General features: G+C 41.2%; 1 protein-coding gene across 4 annotated transcripts in view; it reads left to right on the forward strand.

Annotated features, from left to right (window-relative positions):
* TRAF3 (TNF receptor associated factor 3) overlaps positions 1 to 14,294 on the forward strand; it is a 70,004-nt gene extending 55,710 nt beyond the window's left edge. For all 4 annotated transcript variants that reach the window (XM_063399413.1, XM_063399414.1, XM_063399415.1 and 1 more), the window contains 3 exons: positions 196 to 336; positions 5,221 to 5,395; positions 6,603 to 14,294. In XM_063399413.1, coding sequence (XP_063255483.1) covers positions 196 to 336; positions 5,221 to 5,395; positions 6,603 to 7,174 — 888 coding nt within the window. In that variant the 3' untranslated portion in view covers positions 7,175 to 14,294. The remainder of the gene's footprint in view (positions 1 to 195; positions 337 to 5,220; positions 5,396 to 6,602) is intronic.
* Positions 14,295 to 16,773: the final 2,479 nt, after the last annotated feature.

The raw sequence follows: 16,773 nt of genomic DNA on the forward strand, positions 1-16,773 counted from the left end.
TGCCATACACTGAAAGTGCAAAAATAGCTATCAGAAGGTTGGGGTTTATTTATTTGTTTGTTGGTTGGTTTGCAAGACATGAGAGAGATTTTATTAGGATCTTATCCCTTTCATGTGTTTAAGATAGTTTTAAACTAACAAAGTTATAGGTATTTTGATAAACTTTGGCAGGAGTAATTGTAGAATTTTTTCCAGGTGGCCTTGCTCCAGAATGAAAGTTTGGAAAAGAACAAGAGTATACAAACTTTACATAATCAGATTTGTAGCTTTGAAATAGAAATTGAAAGACAGAAGGAAATGCTGCGGAATAATGAATCTAAAATACTTCATTTACAGGTAAGAAATACAGAATCTCCCCATTAAACAGAAATGGTAGTGGCTTCTGTTCTGTGCCTTTACACTTGTGAATGAGGTAGTCTAATTAAAAAGGGGGGGAGAGATTTTACATTATTAGAGAGCCATTCTGATTTTTTTCTTCTGGTTTGTTGTTTTATGGGGTAAGATACTTCACTAAACCACTGCAATTGCCTAGCCTATGTTAAAACAAAAAAAAAAAAAACTGTTTAAAAAGGGAAAATATTGAAAATAAAATAGAAATCTTATATGAAGAATAATATTTTTTTTAAACTTAGAAAAAAACAACTTAAGGAAGTCCCACTGAAGAGCAAGATTAATACCTTAACGTTGTCAAGGATTACATACATTTCTTTTCTACTTGCTGGTATTTTACAAAAAATACGAATCATGAGTGAGATCAGTCTGATGTGGATTTAATTCAAACATAGCATAATGGACTTGAATACCCCTTTTAAAAATCCACACTTCTGTTGTCCTTCTGAGGAAGGTTTATCTTGTTATTCCGTTGCTCATAGGTCTGAGTTTCATGTTCTGTGTTTCAAATGACCTGGCCACAAGCCAGCATGAAACTAGAAATCCTCTGGATGCCCTGGCTTGGTGGTTACCCCAAGCTGAAATTCCTTGCTCTGTATTCAGAGCTGACTTGGAATGTGGGTGCTGGGAATTTGTATTAGCTTGCATGATACTAACCACAATTAGGGAAACCTCAGGAGATATTTAGCAAGCAATTGTGGAGGTATCATTTACACATTAATGTAGTATGTTTGCTGCTAAAATATCAGATACCTGTTGCAGCATCCACCTTAAAGGAATGTAAATAAAATTATCTTTTTCACTTATGATTCACTTCATGTATAAACTGCAAATGTTGATAACTCAACAGAGGTAAAGGTATCCAAACCAGTGTGTGGCTAAAATACATTCAGGAGCTCAGAGCCTGGAGACCCTTCATGATGGTTTATAAGGAAACCTTCAAGTTTGGCAACTGCAGCATTTTTCCTTATAGCAGTAATTTCTTTCCATGACCTGCCCGCTTAGTAACCAGCTCAGCCTGCCTCAGTCATTGTTACTTGTCTGATCATAGTCTGGGATATGGCTGCCTGCTTGCAATATTGCATTCTGACACTGGGGAGCTAATCCCTGTATGTACTGATATTGCTGATTGAATCTACCAGGAGGTAAGTTAATTTGTAAGCCTGGAGTTCTTACACATGCTGTCTCAATGGCCAACAATAAGAGTGGAAATGGAAAAACCATAGAGCAGAGTTTTTCATTATTGTCTTAAATGACAGATTGCAATATCTTTTTCCTCGAGCTGTAAGTGTTAGCAAAATCAATTTTCAAATGGTTGGTTTAGGAAAAAAGAAAACCCCAAACCACTACAAAGCAGCAGATTCCAACAGGTGGCTTTGTGGTGGTAATAAGTACTGGAGAAAATGTTTTGCTCTTTTTGCTTTTTCTTTTCTTTTTTTCTTTTTTTTTCCCTCCTGCTCTTTACTTCCTTTTGCCAGCTACTTCAATTTAGTTATTTTAAGCTAAACTATATTTCAAAACTATTTCAGCCTGACCCCTTCCACATAGCAGAATTTGCTGGTTCAGTCTGCTGGGTAAGGGCATCCTGGAAACACACCTCAGTTTGTTTTTTCCTGGACAACATGATCAGCCTCCTTCTGTTGCCCACCAGGAGTGGAAGGAATTAGTTAACTTTTGTGAGCCATTCTTTGCCTGGGTTGTGTTGAGCAGCCGTGGTCACACAGGAGCCACAGATACTGCACTAAGCAGTTCAGGTCTGGGCAAGGGGGATTTGCTCAGTCCCCCAAGACCTACAAATGCTCCTGATGTCTGGTACAGTTCCAGGACTGGCTGTCAGGTGACCTTTTTTGGCTGGGGAGTGGCAGCAGCATCTCTGATCATCCTCTGCACTGCGAGGCATCTGACACAACCAGTGTAAATGCATCAGGGGAGTCTGGGCACTGGCAGGAACCTCAGCCTAGAGATGTTTTGTTTCAGATGAGTTTCCTATATACTGGTCTTTAGGGAAAGTGTTTTTACCAAGGATGTGTGATACTTTTTTTTTGGCTGTTGTGACATGGAGAGGAACTTTCACATGCAATGTCCAGGCTTTCATATGGAAATGGAAGCATGTGAGTAAGCCCATTGTAATCGGAGTGGGGACGTGAGGTACTGAGGGACAAAAGAAACAGTGGCCTCATGAAGGTAAAATGATTTGATGAGTAATATGTTCCTTCAGAGGGGAGGGACACGTGATTTCTTTTCCAAGTCAAGCAGTACCTTTTCTAGTCTGTTCTTCAGCTTTTCAGTTTCACCCTATCAGTTGCAGTGGAAAGGTCATTACAGCTCTTCAGTTCCTCGTGACATTTTCTGAAATTCTTTTAGTAAGTAGTGCTAGAATTCTGGAAGTTGTTAGAAATACTAAACAAAACCCTATATGAAAATCAACATCAAAAGCTCAAAATGGTTTGCCAAGCACATAACTCAGGATTAATGATCCAGAGAGGTCAGTTGTGAGAATAAAAAGTGAATGCAGAAAATTGATATCTACTTGAAAATTTATGAGTACAGTGTGAGACATCTGTGTGCTTTCTAATGGAATAATTAGAGTGAAAATCTCTACTGCTGCATTAAATTCAGATTTAGTACATCAGTATCTCCCAGCAGGAGGGAGGTTGACTCCCTGTAGGGTAAAAAGATAGAGATCCCACTGCTTTTTAAAAATTAAATAGAAGTCTTATTTCTGGTTAATTTATATCTCTTGAATTCTCATGTCAAGGAAGGGTAGATAAAAATGCTACAATGCAGCTATATCAGAATTGGTTATGTACAAAGGTAGAGTGTTACACAGGTTGATGGAGAGAAGTGCGTCCCTAATAACAGCTTCAGGAAACTTCTCCCAAAAGAACAGCTTACAATTTTTCTGCATGTTTAACACTTCCCCAGTTCATGTAAAAATGTGATAATTTATTTTGTTTGATGCTGTGTTAGTCCAAAGAGATGCAAACTGTGAGACACTGTGCAAACCCCAGCCATGTTACCGTTCTTCCTTGGAGAGTTTGTGTTTGATATGAGTAAAGGAAAAATATCAGACTTGGGCATATTTTGAGTTACTTTTGCATGTTAACTGTGAACTAGTGGCCTGGTCCTTTGGTTCTGCTCCAAGAACATGAATTCAGGCCATGCTGTGGAATGTTCCCTTGTATATATGGCTAACAGCCCTTCCCTGCTCTGTTGTCTGATTACCATCAGCCCACGTGGGAGGGTGTGACTGTGTTGGTAGGTGATGTTTCATAAGTCCAGGCAAGCTGCTTCATATGTTTACTGGGCCCATCCCCTGGTATTTATGATTCAGTGCACAGCTTTCCTTCACAAAGCCCTAATTCTGGAAGCAAGAGATACACAACTTGTTTTAAAATATGAACATAGAAATAAATAGTTAATCCTGAAATATGTTAGATTTTTCAGTGGTTTTGAGACAAAAAACAAGACTCCTGGAACCTGATTTTGCTAGCTGGCTCATCAGATTGATAACCTTCAATTAATGGTTACAGACTCTCAGTATAACTGAAAGCACGTGATTAAAAGCAAATGGCTCAGAGGGGAAATGGAGGTTGCATGAGGCAGAAGGGTTTTCCCCATCAGTGGGGAACACTGAATCCACATGGCCAACCAGAAGGCAAATGCTGAATAAATTTATTTTCTTGTTTTGTATTCAACTTCCATTTTGTTTTTGTGAAGAAAGAAAAGGCATTTTTACCTTTGTTGGCTCTATGTGATAATAAATTATAAAGTTAGATTTGGAATTTAACTGTAGGTGGTAGCAAAAGTAGTTTCTTCTCTCAGATATTTTTGTTATCATATCAACTTCACAACTGATTATAGGGTTCTGGCTAAAATTCCTGCTAGTCCAAATTAGCTGTGATAATGCAAAGTGCTGTGTATTTCTTGTATCAGATGTGAGGTAGACTGGGAAATACGTTCTTTATATTTGTAATATACTAAGGTGCTTGCAATTCCCTTTCAGAGAATACTGGCCTTTCTGTCTGTTCTTTCTTGAGTGTTATATTTCATGCCTTTGCAAAACCAGCTGGGCTGTTTTTTTCCTTTGTTTTCTTAAAAAGACTCAACAGAAAATACCTTCAAAATGCGTGGGTTGAGTTTAGGAAGTAAGAATGGGAATTTTAAAGGTACTTAAGGGGACAGAATTGGTCATTTTGCTTACATTTTTGAGGTCTTCTGATATAGTTATGGGCACATAATAACTTAGGTTTTGATGGCTGATTTATGTGAGCTGGGAGCTTGCACATGTGTGTACTAGTGTTCCATGTGTGCAAGAATAATGATGTTTGCCTGGAGGCATAAGTTATTTTGCTTTAAACCAATATAAATCCGTGCACATGGGCAGCCATTTGATCCACACCACAGAAAGTTATGCCCATGCTTTGTTGCTGAAGTACTGTCACATGAAACCAAACAAGTATCAGCCCATAATACCAATATAGAGACATTCAGAAAATTGTTCTTACATTGAAAGGTTTTTAAAAAAAAACAACAACCAAAAATCAAGCTACCTTAGACAAGAGGTACACACTAACAAGTTCCTTTTTTAAAATAAAGCTATTGCTAATTCCGATAGTGCTCTACCTATGCAGCACTAAGTATTTTTTAAGTGTTTCATAAAAACTTGGGCTATTCCTTTAAATTTTCAAGGTTTGTGTTATTAAAATACTAGACATAAGCAAAGCTTGTTTATATTGGAATTCAGTCTTATTACCAACATACAGTCTTTATTTTGCATAAATGAATGTCTCTGTGTCATTTTAACTCATATGCTATTATTTTATAAAGCGAGTGATAGACAGTCAAGCAGAGAAACTCAAAGAACTGGACAAAGAAATCCGTCCCTTCCGACAGAACTGGGAGGAGGCTGACAGCATGAAGAGCAGCGTGGAATCCCTCCAGAACAGAGTGACTGAGCTGGAAAGTGTTGATAAAACTGCAGGGCAAGGAGCTCGGAATACAAGTGAGTGTAAGCACAATGGGCCGAGGTGCTGCTGAGAGGAAAGCGGTGTCCTTGAGTGGCACTCCCATTGTGACTTTCATATGGAAACATCAATAGTGCTGATTATTCTGATTTTTGAGTAGGAGATTGTGTATTTCATTTGTTGATGGTGTGGCACTGCTTCTGTGCTTTTTCTTGGGCTTGATTCTTGTCTTCTATTTTGTTTTATTGACTCTTGTCTTGAGTGCATTGTTAGCTCATTACAAACAGTTTCTCAATTGATCTTTGATAGCTAATAGATTTCGGCAACTTCTTTAAATACAGTCTTGGTATATTGACATCTTTTACTACTCTCCTCCCCTGTGAATGGATCAGTATGGATATCCACCTGAAACTACCCATCCTGATTCTGTTAGGTGTATTTGATCCCAAGAAAACTGAGATCTGCTTAAGAATAAGGTTATTGTGCTTCTGAATAAAAACTGGAATTCAGCAGGACAGTGTAGATCATATGCAAGCATTTAAATGATTGTGACAACGTTTCAATAGACCTATATAAGATAAACCTGCTTTATGAATTCATCTGCTTCTCAGTACTGTGTGTTGGTCAATTTTGCCAGTAACATAACAAGAGTAACGTGAAAGGGAAAGGGGACACAGAAAACATAGCCCTCCCTCCAAACTAAATAAATGACCGTGTAAAACAAGACCTAGCTTGAATTCTTTTGGATTTTTTATGAAGAACTGTACAACTGTACATTGTAACAGCACTGTGCTTCTGAGACAAATAGTGTCTCAAAAGATGCTTTGAGTGATCTGAATTTCAGAGAGATTACACAGGATGTATAACTGCTTTCAAGGTCTTACCTGCTAAATAGCAATCTGCAGGTAATGCTACCAAGTCTCCTTTCAAAAAATGGAAGCCTCTGGTTATACTGGTTAATGACCAGGAAAAATTTGTTACATGATTTGAGTAATGCAGTTTTGAATGTAATGCAGGATGTAAGTAATGTAGGATTAGCACCCATGTTTGTAAAAATTCCAGCTAACCTAGATAATACCAGGCAGCAAATTGGAGCCTGTAGAAATTGCTTCATCAGTGGCCACAAATGCACTTTGGTTCTCGAGGAGGGGAGTGTTTTCATACGCAACAGCAGCACTGGTGGTTGATTTTTACAGTCTTTGGTAAGCAGCAGGTTTCTCACGCCGTCCTTTGTGTTTCTGGCAGGCCTGCTGGAGACCCAGCTGAGCAGGCACGATCAGATGCTGAGCGTTCACGACATCCGGCTGGCTGACATGGACCTGCGCTTCCAGGTCCTGGAAACCGCCAGCTACAATGGCGTGCTGATCTGGAAGATCCGCGATTACAAACGCCGGAAGCAAGAGGCGGTCATGGGGAAGACTCTGTCCTTGTACAGCCAGCCCTTTTATACTGGATACTTTGGCTACAAGATGTGTGCCAGAGTTTACCTGAACGGAGATGGCATGGGAAAGGGGACGCACTTGTCTCTGTTTTTTGTCATCATGCGTGGAGAATACGATGCTTTGCTTCCTTGGCCCTTCAAACAGAAAGTGACTCTCATGCTCATGGATCAGGGACCGTCTCGACGCCACTTGGGAGATGCTTTCAAGCCAGATCCAAACAGCAGCAGTTTCAAGAAGCCAACTGGAGAAATGAACATTGCATCTGGCTGCCCGGTCTTTGTGGCTCAAACTGTTCTAGAGAATGGAACGTATATTAAAGATGATACTATTTTTATTAAAGTCATAGTGGATACATCGGATCTACCAGACCCCTGACATACGCTGGGGGAGGCGGATTAAACAGAAGGCAACTCCGTTTGGGGGTTTTATATCAGTTTGTCTTCAATCAGAGGTCCTAAAGCTCACAGAACCACCTTGTGGAACAGATGGAAGAGTTTGAAGGCATAACTGCATAGGGTCCAATTGCGAAAGTAGCAACACATTAAGAAATCATACCATGGTATATTTTTTACTAGAACTAGCAACACTTGAGCTCTGAAGAGTCACTTATCCCTCATCAGGATAGTGATTGTGGTCAGAGAGGATTTTTTTTAACTTATTAATGATCTAGTCAATTGGAGGTGAAAAGACATATACAGTATGTGCTGAATCAGTTACTGACTTTTATTTCTTTTAAGCTAGAGTACAAGAAAAACCCTTCACACGTGGGCTAGCTGGAAATTGTCAGCATGTTAAAAGAAGATGAAGTAATGTTGCAAATATGATATTCTTTGAAAAACTGAGGTGCAATCTTGTCTGAAATATAGTATATTGTCTTTTTAAGGCCTCATCTGGTCTCTGTTTTAATAATTACTTTGTCAGAAGATCTTGGAAAAGTATCCATGTCTTCTCAAAAGTATCTGAATCAAAATCATATTTTTATTTAAAGTTCTATTGTTACAGAAAACATTTTATTTTAAAACTGTTGATAGACTGATATTTCTTGGAAGAAAAAAATAGAAGATATCAAACACTGGTTATCACTTGTGATAGGAAAAAAAAACTATTCAATTCTGTTATTTCTCTTTAGAAATGTAAACCTACAATATATGTCGTAGTTAATGACACTATTTCAAAATTAAGGAAAAATCACTCATGGATGCTGTGCATCATTATCAGATTTATAATTGTTTTCACCCTAAAATAGGGCATTTGTTGAACTTTGGAGTTCTAAACGGAATCCTGTACATTTTTTAAAGTTCTGCCCCATGCTTTCCAATCAAGCTATATATGTTGCACATTATGCTGTCAGCAGTATATAGTATTTTCAGTATTGGGGAGGAGGATTAGTGCTGAAAAAAGCCTCTATGTTTGTTCTGTACTAGCAGCCATTGCTTCAAGACAAACCAGCAATGTCTTAATACAGTGATGGTGGCTTGCATGCATACATGTGCCTTAGATGTGCTGTGCTGCTTATAAACCATAGCTTTTTATTCAGATTAATTCTGATATCTGAAATGGTAGTTTAATTGGACTTCAGGCATAATGTTTAGCCTTGTCTTCAGAGCCCTTAGGTACCTTGCAATGTACAAAACAGAAGCAAAAGCCCACTCCTGTGGCTCCTGCAGCTTCTGTGACTTGGCCATGGTGCAGTCCATCCTATTGAGGTGCCAGAACGTTATGCTCAGTGCTCCTATGGAGCTTGGACTAGACAGAGTCTCCATGGCCACTGGGAAGGCAGGCAACATTTTTCCTCTAGTGCCTGTGGCTGTCAGGTGGCATCACTTGAAATGAATCCATCTGAGAACTCTGGGGCTGTGAATACGGATGCTCGTGGCAGCTTCTCATAGCAGACAGGCATCCTAATGGGGAATGCATGGGCTTCTTTCTTGTAACAGCCTGAACTGTAGTGGAAAGCATTTGCTAGCCCTGAAACATGCTGATTGCAACCTGCTGTGTTCATCTGCTTCTATTTAATAGCCTGTGACAACCAAGACCAGAGACACAGCCTGACTGTGGTGCTCTTTAAAATCCTGCCTAAGCAGAGCAGCCTTGCACCACTGTGTGTTCAGCCTTCGTGGGCTTGAAAAAAACTATTGCATCTCAGCCTTTAATGTCAGGCTGTATCAGTTTTCTGCTTTTTCGAGGCATAGTCACAATTTTTGTCTAAGGTGCAGTTGAATTCATGCCTTTGTATTTCAGCTTGTCTTTGCCGTTGTCTTTTTTGGCTGTGCCTTCACACACAGTGCCTGCAAGAAGTATTTATGGATATACAATGCATGCTAAGTGGTCTTCATGGGTTTTCCAGGCACCTGCTAGAATACTGCCTGCTGCTGACTGTCCTGACTGTCAGCAGCAACTTGTCTTCCTTTTCTTGCCTTCCATTGTCTGGGTACTGTACTCCCTCTGTGGTACGTGGCTGTCAACAGGTGCAAGCTCAAATGTGGAGGCACGTGTTAGCATTTAATTTCTAGCACGGAAGGAGGATATTCTGCACAAGAGATAAATATCTATAGATATACCTGCGTCTATATCTCTAGATATAATTGTATGGCACTTGCAGTTTTATGCAGGCTGCATAAGTAAACCCATCACTTACGCTTTAGGGCGAAGGTTCGCTCGACTTGTGTCATTTTAATAATTGTGAATGTAGGCAGCTGAGCTTTTGTGTTTGTGCATCACAGAATTTTACTGAAAACAGGATTCCCAAGTGGAAATGTCCAAAGGACTCTCCTCCCATTGCTAATGCATGTCTTGTAAAATTAAATGAAACCGTTTGGCCATCTCAAAACAGTTAATATCCTGTTTCAATCTGGGACTTGGAGGAGATTTCTAGTATATAAGCAGGGCCCAGCATATTCTGCAGATTTGTGACTACAGTTTCCAACTTCTGTGACAGAATTGCGCTTCTAAATCCAAGCTCTTTAAAAGAGAAGGAAAAAAAAAAGCATTTCCAGCCTTGGTGATTGAAAGAGGACTTTGAAACATGTGAATGTGTAAACCAATAGGGAAGTCTTCCTGAGTCTGCACACAGCCTAAACTAGTAGCTTTAAGAGATCTGAATATCTCGTCTTGGTGGGATATTGACTCAGAAACTTCACAGAGAAGTTTAAATATGAACACTGCTAACTATCTAAATGCCGATCACTGTAGCAGAAACATCAGTCACTGTTGTATTTCACAGATCTCTATGCTGCTTTCCACATCTCCCAAGTGCCAAAAGCACCAGCTGCCAGAATCTTCAGCTTCACTTGGGCAGCTTTTATAATGCAGTAATGTGCTATCGATATAAAAATATTTTTGCATATGTGCTTTTTATCACAGTTAATAAAATGGAGGCCTACTGCACTTATTTTTTAAAACTACATGAAGCTGCCAGAGAATTTCCAGTTTGCCAACCCTGCGTACTGTGAAATCCAGGATCTTGCTACACAAATGTAGACACCGCCTGCTGTGGAATACCTGAAGCCTTGACTGTAACACCCCTTTCTCCGCAGAACTCACAGGCCATCTCTGTAGAGTTCTTACTGTGTACATAGAAATCGGTTTCCTCTGCTTTCCAGCAAGGAGTATGTAGCATTTTGTGAAAACAAGGCCACTGTATATTCTCTAAGTTGAAAGGAAAAGATACCTGGTGCTTTACTCAACACTTTTAAGTTATTTAACTGTTTCTCTCATTGCTGAAATGCCCTTTATCCTTTTTCTCTTTGTTCCTGACTGAGGTATCCAAAGTTTTCTGGGGACTGTCTGTTTAAAGTGATTCATGGGACAACACCCTACCCCCACGTATACTCTTGAATCCCAGCAAGCTCCTGGGGGATGCCACTATTGCAAGGGAGTCCCAGAGTATCTGCATTACTTTGAACAGAATTTGTTCAGTGGAACCATATTGTCCTCTACTTAGTAATTCTTAGCAGCACCCAGCTGAAGTCTCTTGCTGGTGTTCTTTCTTCACGGTGACGCTCCGAGCTATGTACAAACCTCTTGTGTTCCCAGCTTCCTCTAGGGAGATTCCAGTGTGTGACAATCTGGATGTTGCCCTTTGTGTACACTCTTCAGCACAGAGTGAGTGCACCTAGTCTTGAATCCTAAACAGGATGGAACCATTTGGGTGTTTAAAGACCAGCCTGCAGTTACGATGCATGACCATGTCTGCATTGCTTCTCTGAGCTAATGAATTGGGGTCTTGTTTCAGTTACTGTCTACATGGTACACCTTCAACTGCTGACTTACAATATGCAATGTTGATTTCAGCCTTGTACTGTAAATGTTCTTCACAAAGAGAATGTGCAATAGGAGAAGGGAATGGTGGGTGGCGTATTTCTGACGGAAAAAACACGCTAGATTTTTAAAAATATGAAAAAAAAAAGAAATGCAGTTATTTCCTTTTCTCATGGTGTCTTCTACTTGGAAAAGGAAAGATGAAGATATGTGCCTGTTTCTGTGCTTGGTGAATTTCTCAAATGCAAAGGTAATAGAGATTTGTGTTAGCTGGGATTTGAGTGTTGAACCCATGAATGTTAGGTTGTGATTGTATCGCTTTTGTTTTCTCAGCCTGCTGTGATTGTGGCTTGCTGAGATGGAGTTTAAAAGCTATCACCTATTTGTATCTGTGTTCCATCACCTGGGATAGGCATTTCACCAACAGTGCAGGGTATCTGTTGATATTTTGTTTAGTTTTTAAAACACTGGTGCTCTTTGGTCCAAGACAGAGAGGCATGTGAGTGACAAGGAAAGTTGCCTGCACTGCAGAAGAGTGAAACACATGACTGCAGTATTGATGCCTTTGACATGATTTAACTATGCAAATATACAAATAGGTGAGGGGGAAATTCTTGGGTTGCATACCTAATCTCTTAGATTTTGCTCTGTAAATTACTTGTATGTGTGTAGGTACATACATATGCACACAGACATGCATGCATATAAATATGCAAAGTCTTTTCTTTATGTAGAAGTGATGAAACAAAACCCTTTCCTCCAAGTTGTACTTGATCAATTGGTGCAAATATAACTTGCTGCTGCTAAGGGAGGATCTTGGCTAAGGACAAACTTTGGTTCATATCTTTCAGGTTTGAAGACCTGTATGTAGCAAACACTTTGTTTAGCTTTACCGAAGATCTGAATTGTAATTTAGGACAGATGTTCTTCCTCATGCTTTGATAATTTGGAGATTCCTGTATTTTAAACAGCTATAGTTATGGGCAACTTTTTAACTGCAAATTATTTCCTCTAATTTGGAACAAAAAATGATAAAAAGCATCTGGACTTCTTCCCTGGAATTCCTGTCCTTTTCAGTCAGTACCTTGATATTCTGGCTGACCTAGAAGTCAAAGATACTGCAATAAAAATGATTGGTTTGGCAGTTTACTCTGAGAAGAGTTTTTAATACTGTGTGCAGTATAGCAAGTGCTATTTCTCTTTTTTGGAACAAGGAAATCAAGGATGAGATGTGATTTGCCCAGAGTCACAAAAGGAATCTCCTGGAGCTGGAACTGAATGAGAGGTTCCAGTTCCCCAGTGTTATCTCTGAATCACAAGGTTTTGCTCTTTTATTACATTTGTCCCTGAAAGGAACTGGAAAATAAGTTGACATACCCTGAAGACCCACATCAGGACAGTAAGGGCTAGAATTAAACATACAAGCTGTCGTGATTTGGGGTTGTGCACGCGTGGTGGCCCAGACGTGAAGGCCAGCACAGCATGTCAGCGTGAGTAACAGCAGCAAACGTGTGTCCTGCTCTGTTTGTTCAGAACCATCCAACAAAACCAGTCTCGTTTGATGCTCCTCTTAGCCAAGGAGGGAGAATATCATTGTACAGTGAAGTGGGTTCATCTTTGTTCTACCAGTCAGTGTGACTGACCGTTTCCTTCTTGTGGGGCTTTCTCCCTTTTTCTGTAAACCAAAATCTGGAGGGCTTCATTGTTCTTTCTTGCCTCTTAATCCAGGCCTTTGCAGAGAAGCACCAGATAGGGAGGCTGTGGAAAACTTTGGACGGCTGATTCAGGGACATCCTCTTAAGATTTAGAAGAGTAGAGTTACACAACACATACAGGATCTGACTATTCCTGTTCTCTTCTAGTATTTGGTCAAGACTGCAGCTTCTGTCTTCCATTTCATGACGTCAGTGTAGATACTAGGCTGTGTTTTTTCATTATTTTCCCTCCAAGTTAGGATTAGTTCCTTAGGGTTCAAGTAAGTTCTGAATTTCACAGAGAAGCACCTGAACCAAAACCCTGGATTCAAACATCCCAGACTTGATGTGGAATTCAAATCTGGATCCCAACTCTGTGGCTTACTAACCTACCCATTCAGGGAAGGGTTTGTTGTCTCTATGTGGTGTTTGTGTTTTCGGTCCTTTGGAACTAAGCTTTTAATTTGGTTGCCAGTTCTGCAAGGACTTTTTAACTTCTTAGCAATGCCAGTGTTCACACGCTCCATTGCTGGCAGTGCGATGCGTAGTGATAAAATTTGACTCTGTCTAAGGGTTACTGAGATAAACCAGCATTATCATTCGTAAAGGTCATTTTCTTGCATAGTGTTCCGAGCTTTGTATTTGAATATAGCTCGCACCTGAAAGGACACATCTTCCAACTATGACCTGCATCACTGGCAGAGAGTTGTGTAATCTGTACTTGTGGAATGGGAAGGTACAAGCTTCCATCGTAGCTGATGCATCGTGTGATCCACCTATTTTGTTTTTCTTGTAGCTGTTGTTTGGTTAATACTTCTTTTTTTTTTTTTTTTTTTCAGTTTTCTAGAAAAAAAATGGGGAAGTTCAGGATTTTTTCTACAAGGTATAAAACTCCAATGAATTAGTGGTGACTAGAGACCTGTGAAAAATACCCCATTAGGAGATGATGGGCTAAATGTCAGTCCATTTCTCTCAGACAAGTAGGATAACCTTTTAAGATGCATGGAACAACATAATAATCGGGAAAACTAAAGCTTACATTTGTTTCCAAGAAATTCTGTGAGAACTATCTATGGAAAAGACATCAGTGATTGAGAATAATGTACAAATTAATGTGTTTGAGACTTGTGTATCCATTTCTTTAATCTCATACTCTTCAGTGAACGGTACACTTGTGTTCAGTTTTATGATCAAAAACAAAGACCAAAGAAGGCCAGCCTCATTTGATTGTGTATATTCTGCCTGTCTTAATTATCAATAGCTGTAAGGATACAGTGCAAGTGATCTGGTAACCAGTGGTTCTCGTCCTTTTCTTTTAGGGGGAAAAACAATTTTAAAATGTATAATTTATTGCTCAGCAATAACCATGTTGTTAAAATAATAATAAAAAAAGGAATTAGCAACATGTCTTAATTTCCCAATAGCATTATTATATGTTGTATTTCAGTTTACTGTATATTGTGTTTTTGTATTTATTTGTGTTTGGAGGTCTTGCTATGTCTTTTTGTGTTTAAATGCTAATAAACAAGGACAGTGTGTAAGAGTGTAGAATGCTGAACTCTGAAATGCTAAACTGTGTTATTAAAGGAAAAATAAATAAGTAGGAAATCATATTTTTTAAAAAAACCTGGTGTGTTGAATTTGAATGACTACTGTTCACTTGGAGATGACCAGGGCGCATCCTTCCTCCTCTGTGGGCCCGGTGCATGTTGGCTGTTCTGTGCTTTGGGCTCAGGCACCCAGTAGAGCTTTACTGTGGCATTTCCCATCCTCTGCACAGGTAACTTGCCATAACTTGTGTCAGAGTCCTATTTTCCATGTGCTAGCTCTGCTGGAATAAACCAGGGCATGGTGTTCATCCTGACATCAGAGTTGAGAGCCCTCGTGCACACAGAGTAGAAATAAATGGAATGGCTTTTCATGCATTTGTGGTACACTGCTTTCCCAAAGAAACATGGGAAGGGAGAGTTGAAACAGCTTAAATGTCTAAAGATGTAGATTTCTTATTTTTTCTTCTCTTGTGTCATTAATGACCCGTCTCAGCTCGGAACCGCATGCCAGGTGTGTACTTGAAGTCACAGAACATGATGCAGTCTGTGAAAACACCAGACAGCTCTGGAATGTGTGGAGCAATATTTCCACCACGTTTCAGATTCAGCCTAGGGATGAAAACCCTGAGCCCCTGGGGTGTTGTATGAAGCCTGCAACTTCTGTTTCTTCTCTCTTGTCCGTTCCACCCTTCTCTTAACTGAAATTGCAGTTTCCCTTCCTTGCCATCACTGCAGGGGTAGCAGTGGGTTTAGCAATGCAGGAATGTCCTGCCTGTGCTCAGACACAAGACTGCAGTGGCTTGGCAAAAGCCACCGCCGCGTTGCTGGCACTGGAGTGTGAGAACAACCACGACCTGGCCAGCCCATAGCAGTGTTTGGAACAGGCAGTCTGAAAGTGCTGGGCAGCCCAGTGCCTTCTCTTGAGAAAACGGGGATGCCAGAGGAATGGCAAACGCAGGCAGGTGGGGGTGGTGAGAGGGGAGGGTGGCTGAGAAGCACCATCCCCACCTCGTGCAGGATGTGCTGGGGTGGATGTGCACTTTGCTGCTGGAGCTGTCAGTGTGTGTGACTCTGGATGCTCCAGCCTCTGCTGTCCTGCTCATCAGCCTTTCCACTCGCATTCCAGCATTGGCACTTGAGGCTGCACTGCCTGAAGCTCTTCATCTCTGCTGTGGAGTGTGAAGGGGTGGTGAACTTCCTCGTCTTAATGAGGTGGGTTACCTTCCAGCAGAGTCCTCTGGAGAGGAGACTCCTCCTCCCAAACTGAGGAGCTTGGTGCTGCTCAGATGTGACATTTCCATCATTACAGAGCAGCAGGATAAGCAGAGAGGAAACAAATCGCTTTAAACGTGAAGGCAAACACTAATTCTCTCCTCGCCTCCCTGCTCCTCCTCCCCTTGCAAAGAATCATAATTGAAATGAGACACAGTGCTCTGCCTGGTTCCAGTGAGGCTTTATAAAAGGTTTCTCCTTTCTGCCAGGTCCCAGAAGGTGACTGCTAACTTCATGGGGTGTGTTCCCACAGTGGGCCATCGGGTACTTAAGGTGACAGCTCTGGGAGCACCAAGCAGCCAGGGAGAGCAGGGTCAGGAGCTCCTGGGCTACAGAGGGTGCTGGCTGACAGGAACACTGCCAGAGCCTGGACCTGTAGCTAGGGCCATCTCTTGGAAGAACTGCAGGGGATTTTTAAAGTTTTTGGGAAGTTTTCCAGAGTTTCAAACCTTGGGTTTGCTTGCTGTCTGGTTTTCAAAATGTTCAGTCCTGTGCATCCTGCTCCCTGTTTGCTTCGATGTGACCAAGTCCTGGAATTGTCTGAGGAATGGGGAAATATACAGTGATCAAAACAAGTGGTGAAAGAGGTGATTTCCCCCAACCATCCCTGAAGCCAGTTATTTCATGAGTCAGTTGTGTGGTTCCTTCCTGCACGCCTGGATCGAGCCCTGGAGGCTGTTCCTGTCGAATAATGTGTCTGGCTTGTTGTTTGGCCAAAACAGGTGAAAGCCCAGGTATCTTCCCTACCCCCTTGACAAACGTGGCACCTGGAGTGGCTCAGCCCACTCAGATCCCTTGCTTCTTCGAGCAGGTCTTTGGCAGTGAACACTGGACCTCAGCCCGTGCTCTGGTGTGTTCTGTAGGCTCACAAGAATGGGGAATGGCCCAAGCCAGGATTCCCACTGGCTGGGCTGGCAAACAGAAGAGACCTCAGGGAGTGACTCCCACCCCGCAGGCTGCACCGTGGGTGAAGCAGTGTTTGGGCACAGCTGGTTTGGGTGCAGCTGTGTTTTGGCAGCAGGGCTGTGTGAGTGGAGGCGGGAACTGTCTGCAGACACTGCTGTGGGCACTCGATGGTTCCTTTGTGCCAACGCAGAAGCTTTGCAGAGATCACTTGGATTTCTACCAGGTGTTTCTAGCTGGCAGGTAGAAATGGCATCTGCCTCAGCACACCCTGAGCCATCAGCCCACAGGAACA

The sequence above is a fragment of the Prinia subflava genome, chromosome 5 (assembly GCF_021018805.1).
Source record: "Prinia subflava isolate CZ2003 ecotype Zambia chromosome 5, Cam_Psub_1.2, whole genome shotgun sequence".
NCBI lineage: Eukaryota > Metazoa > Chordata > Aves > Passeriformes > Cisticolidae > Prinia > Prinia subflava.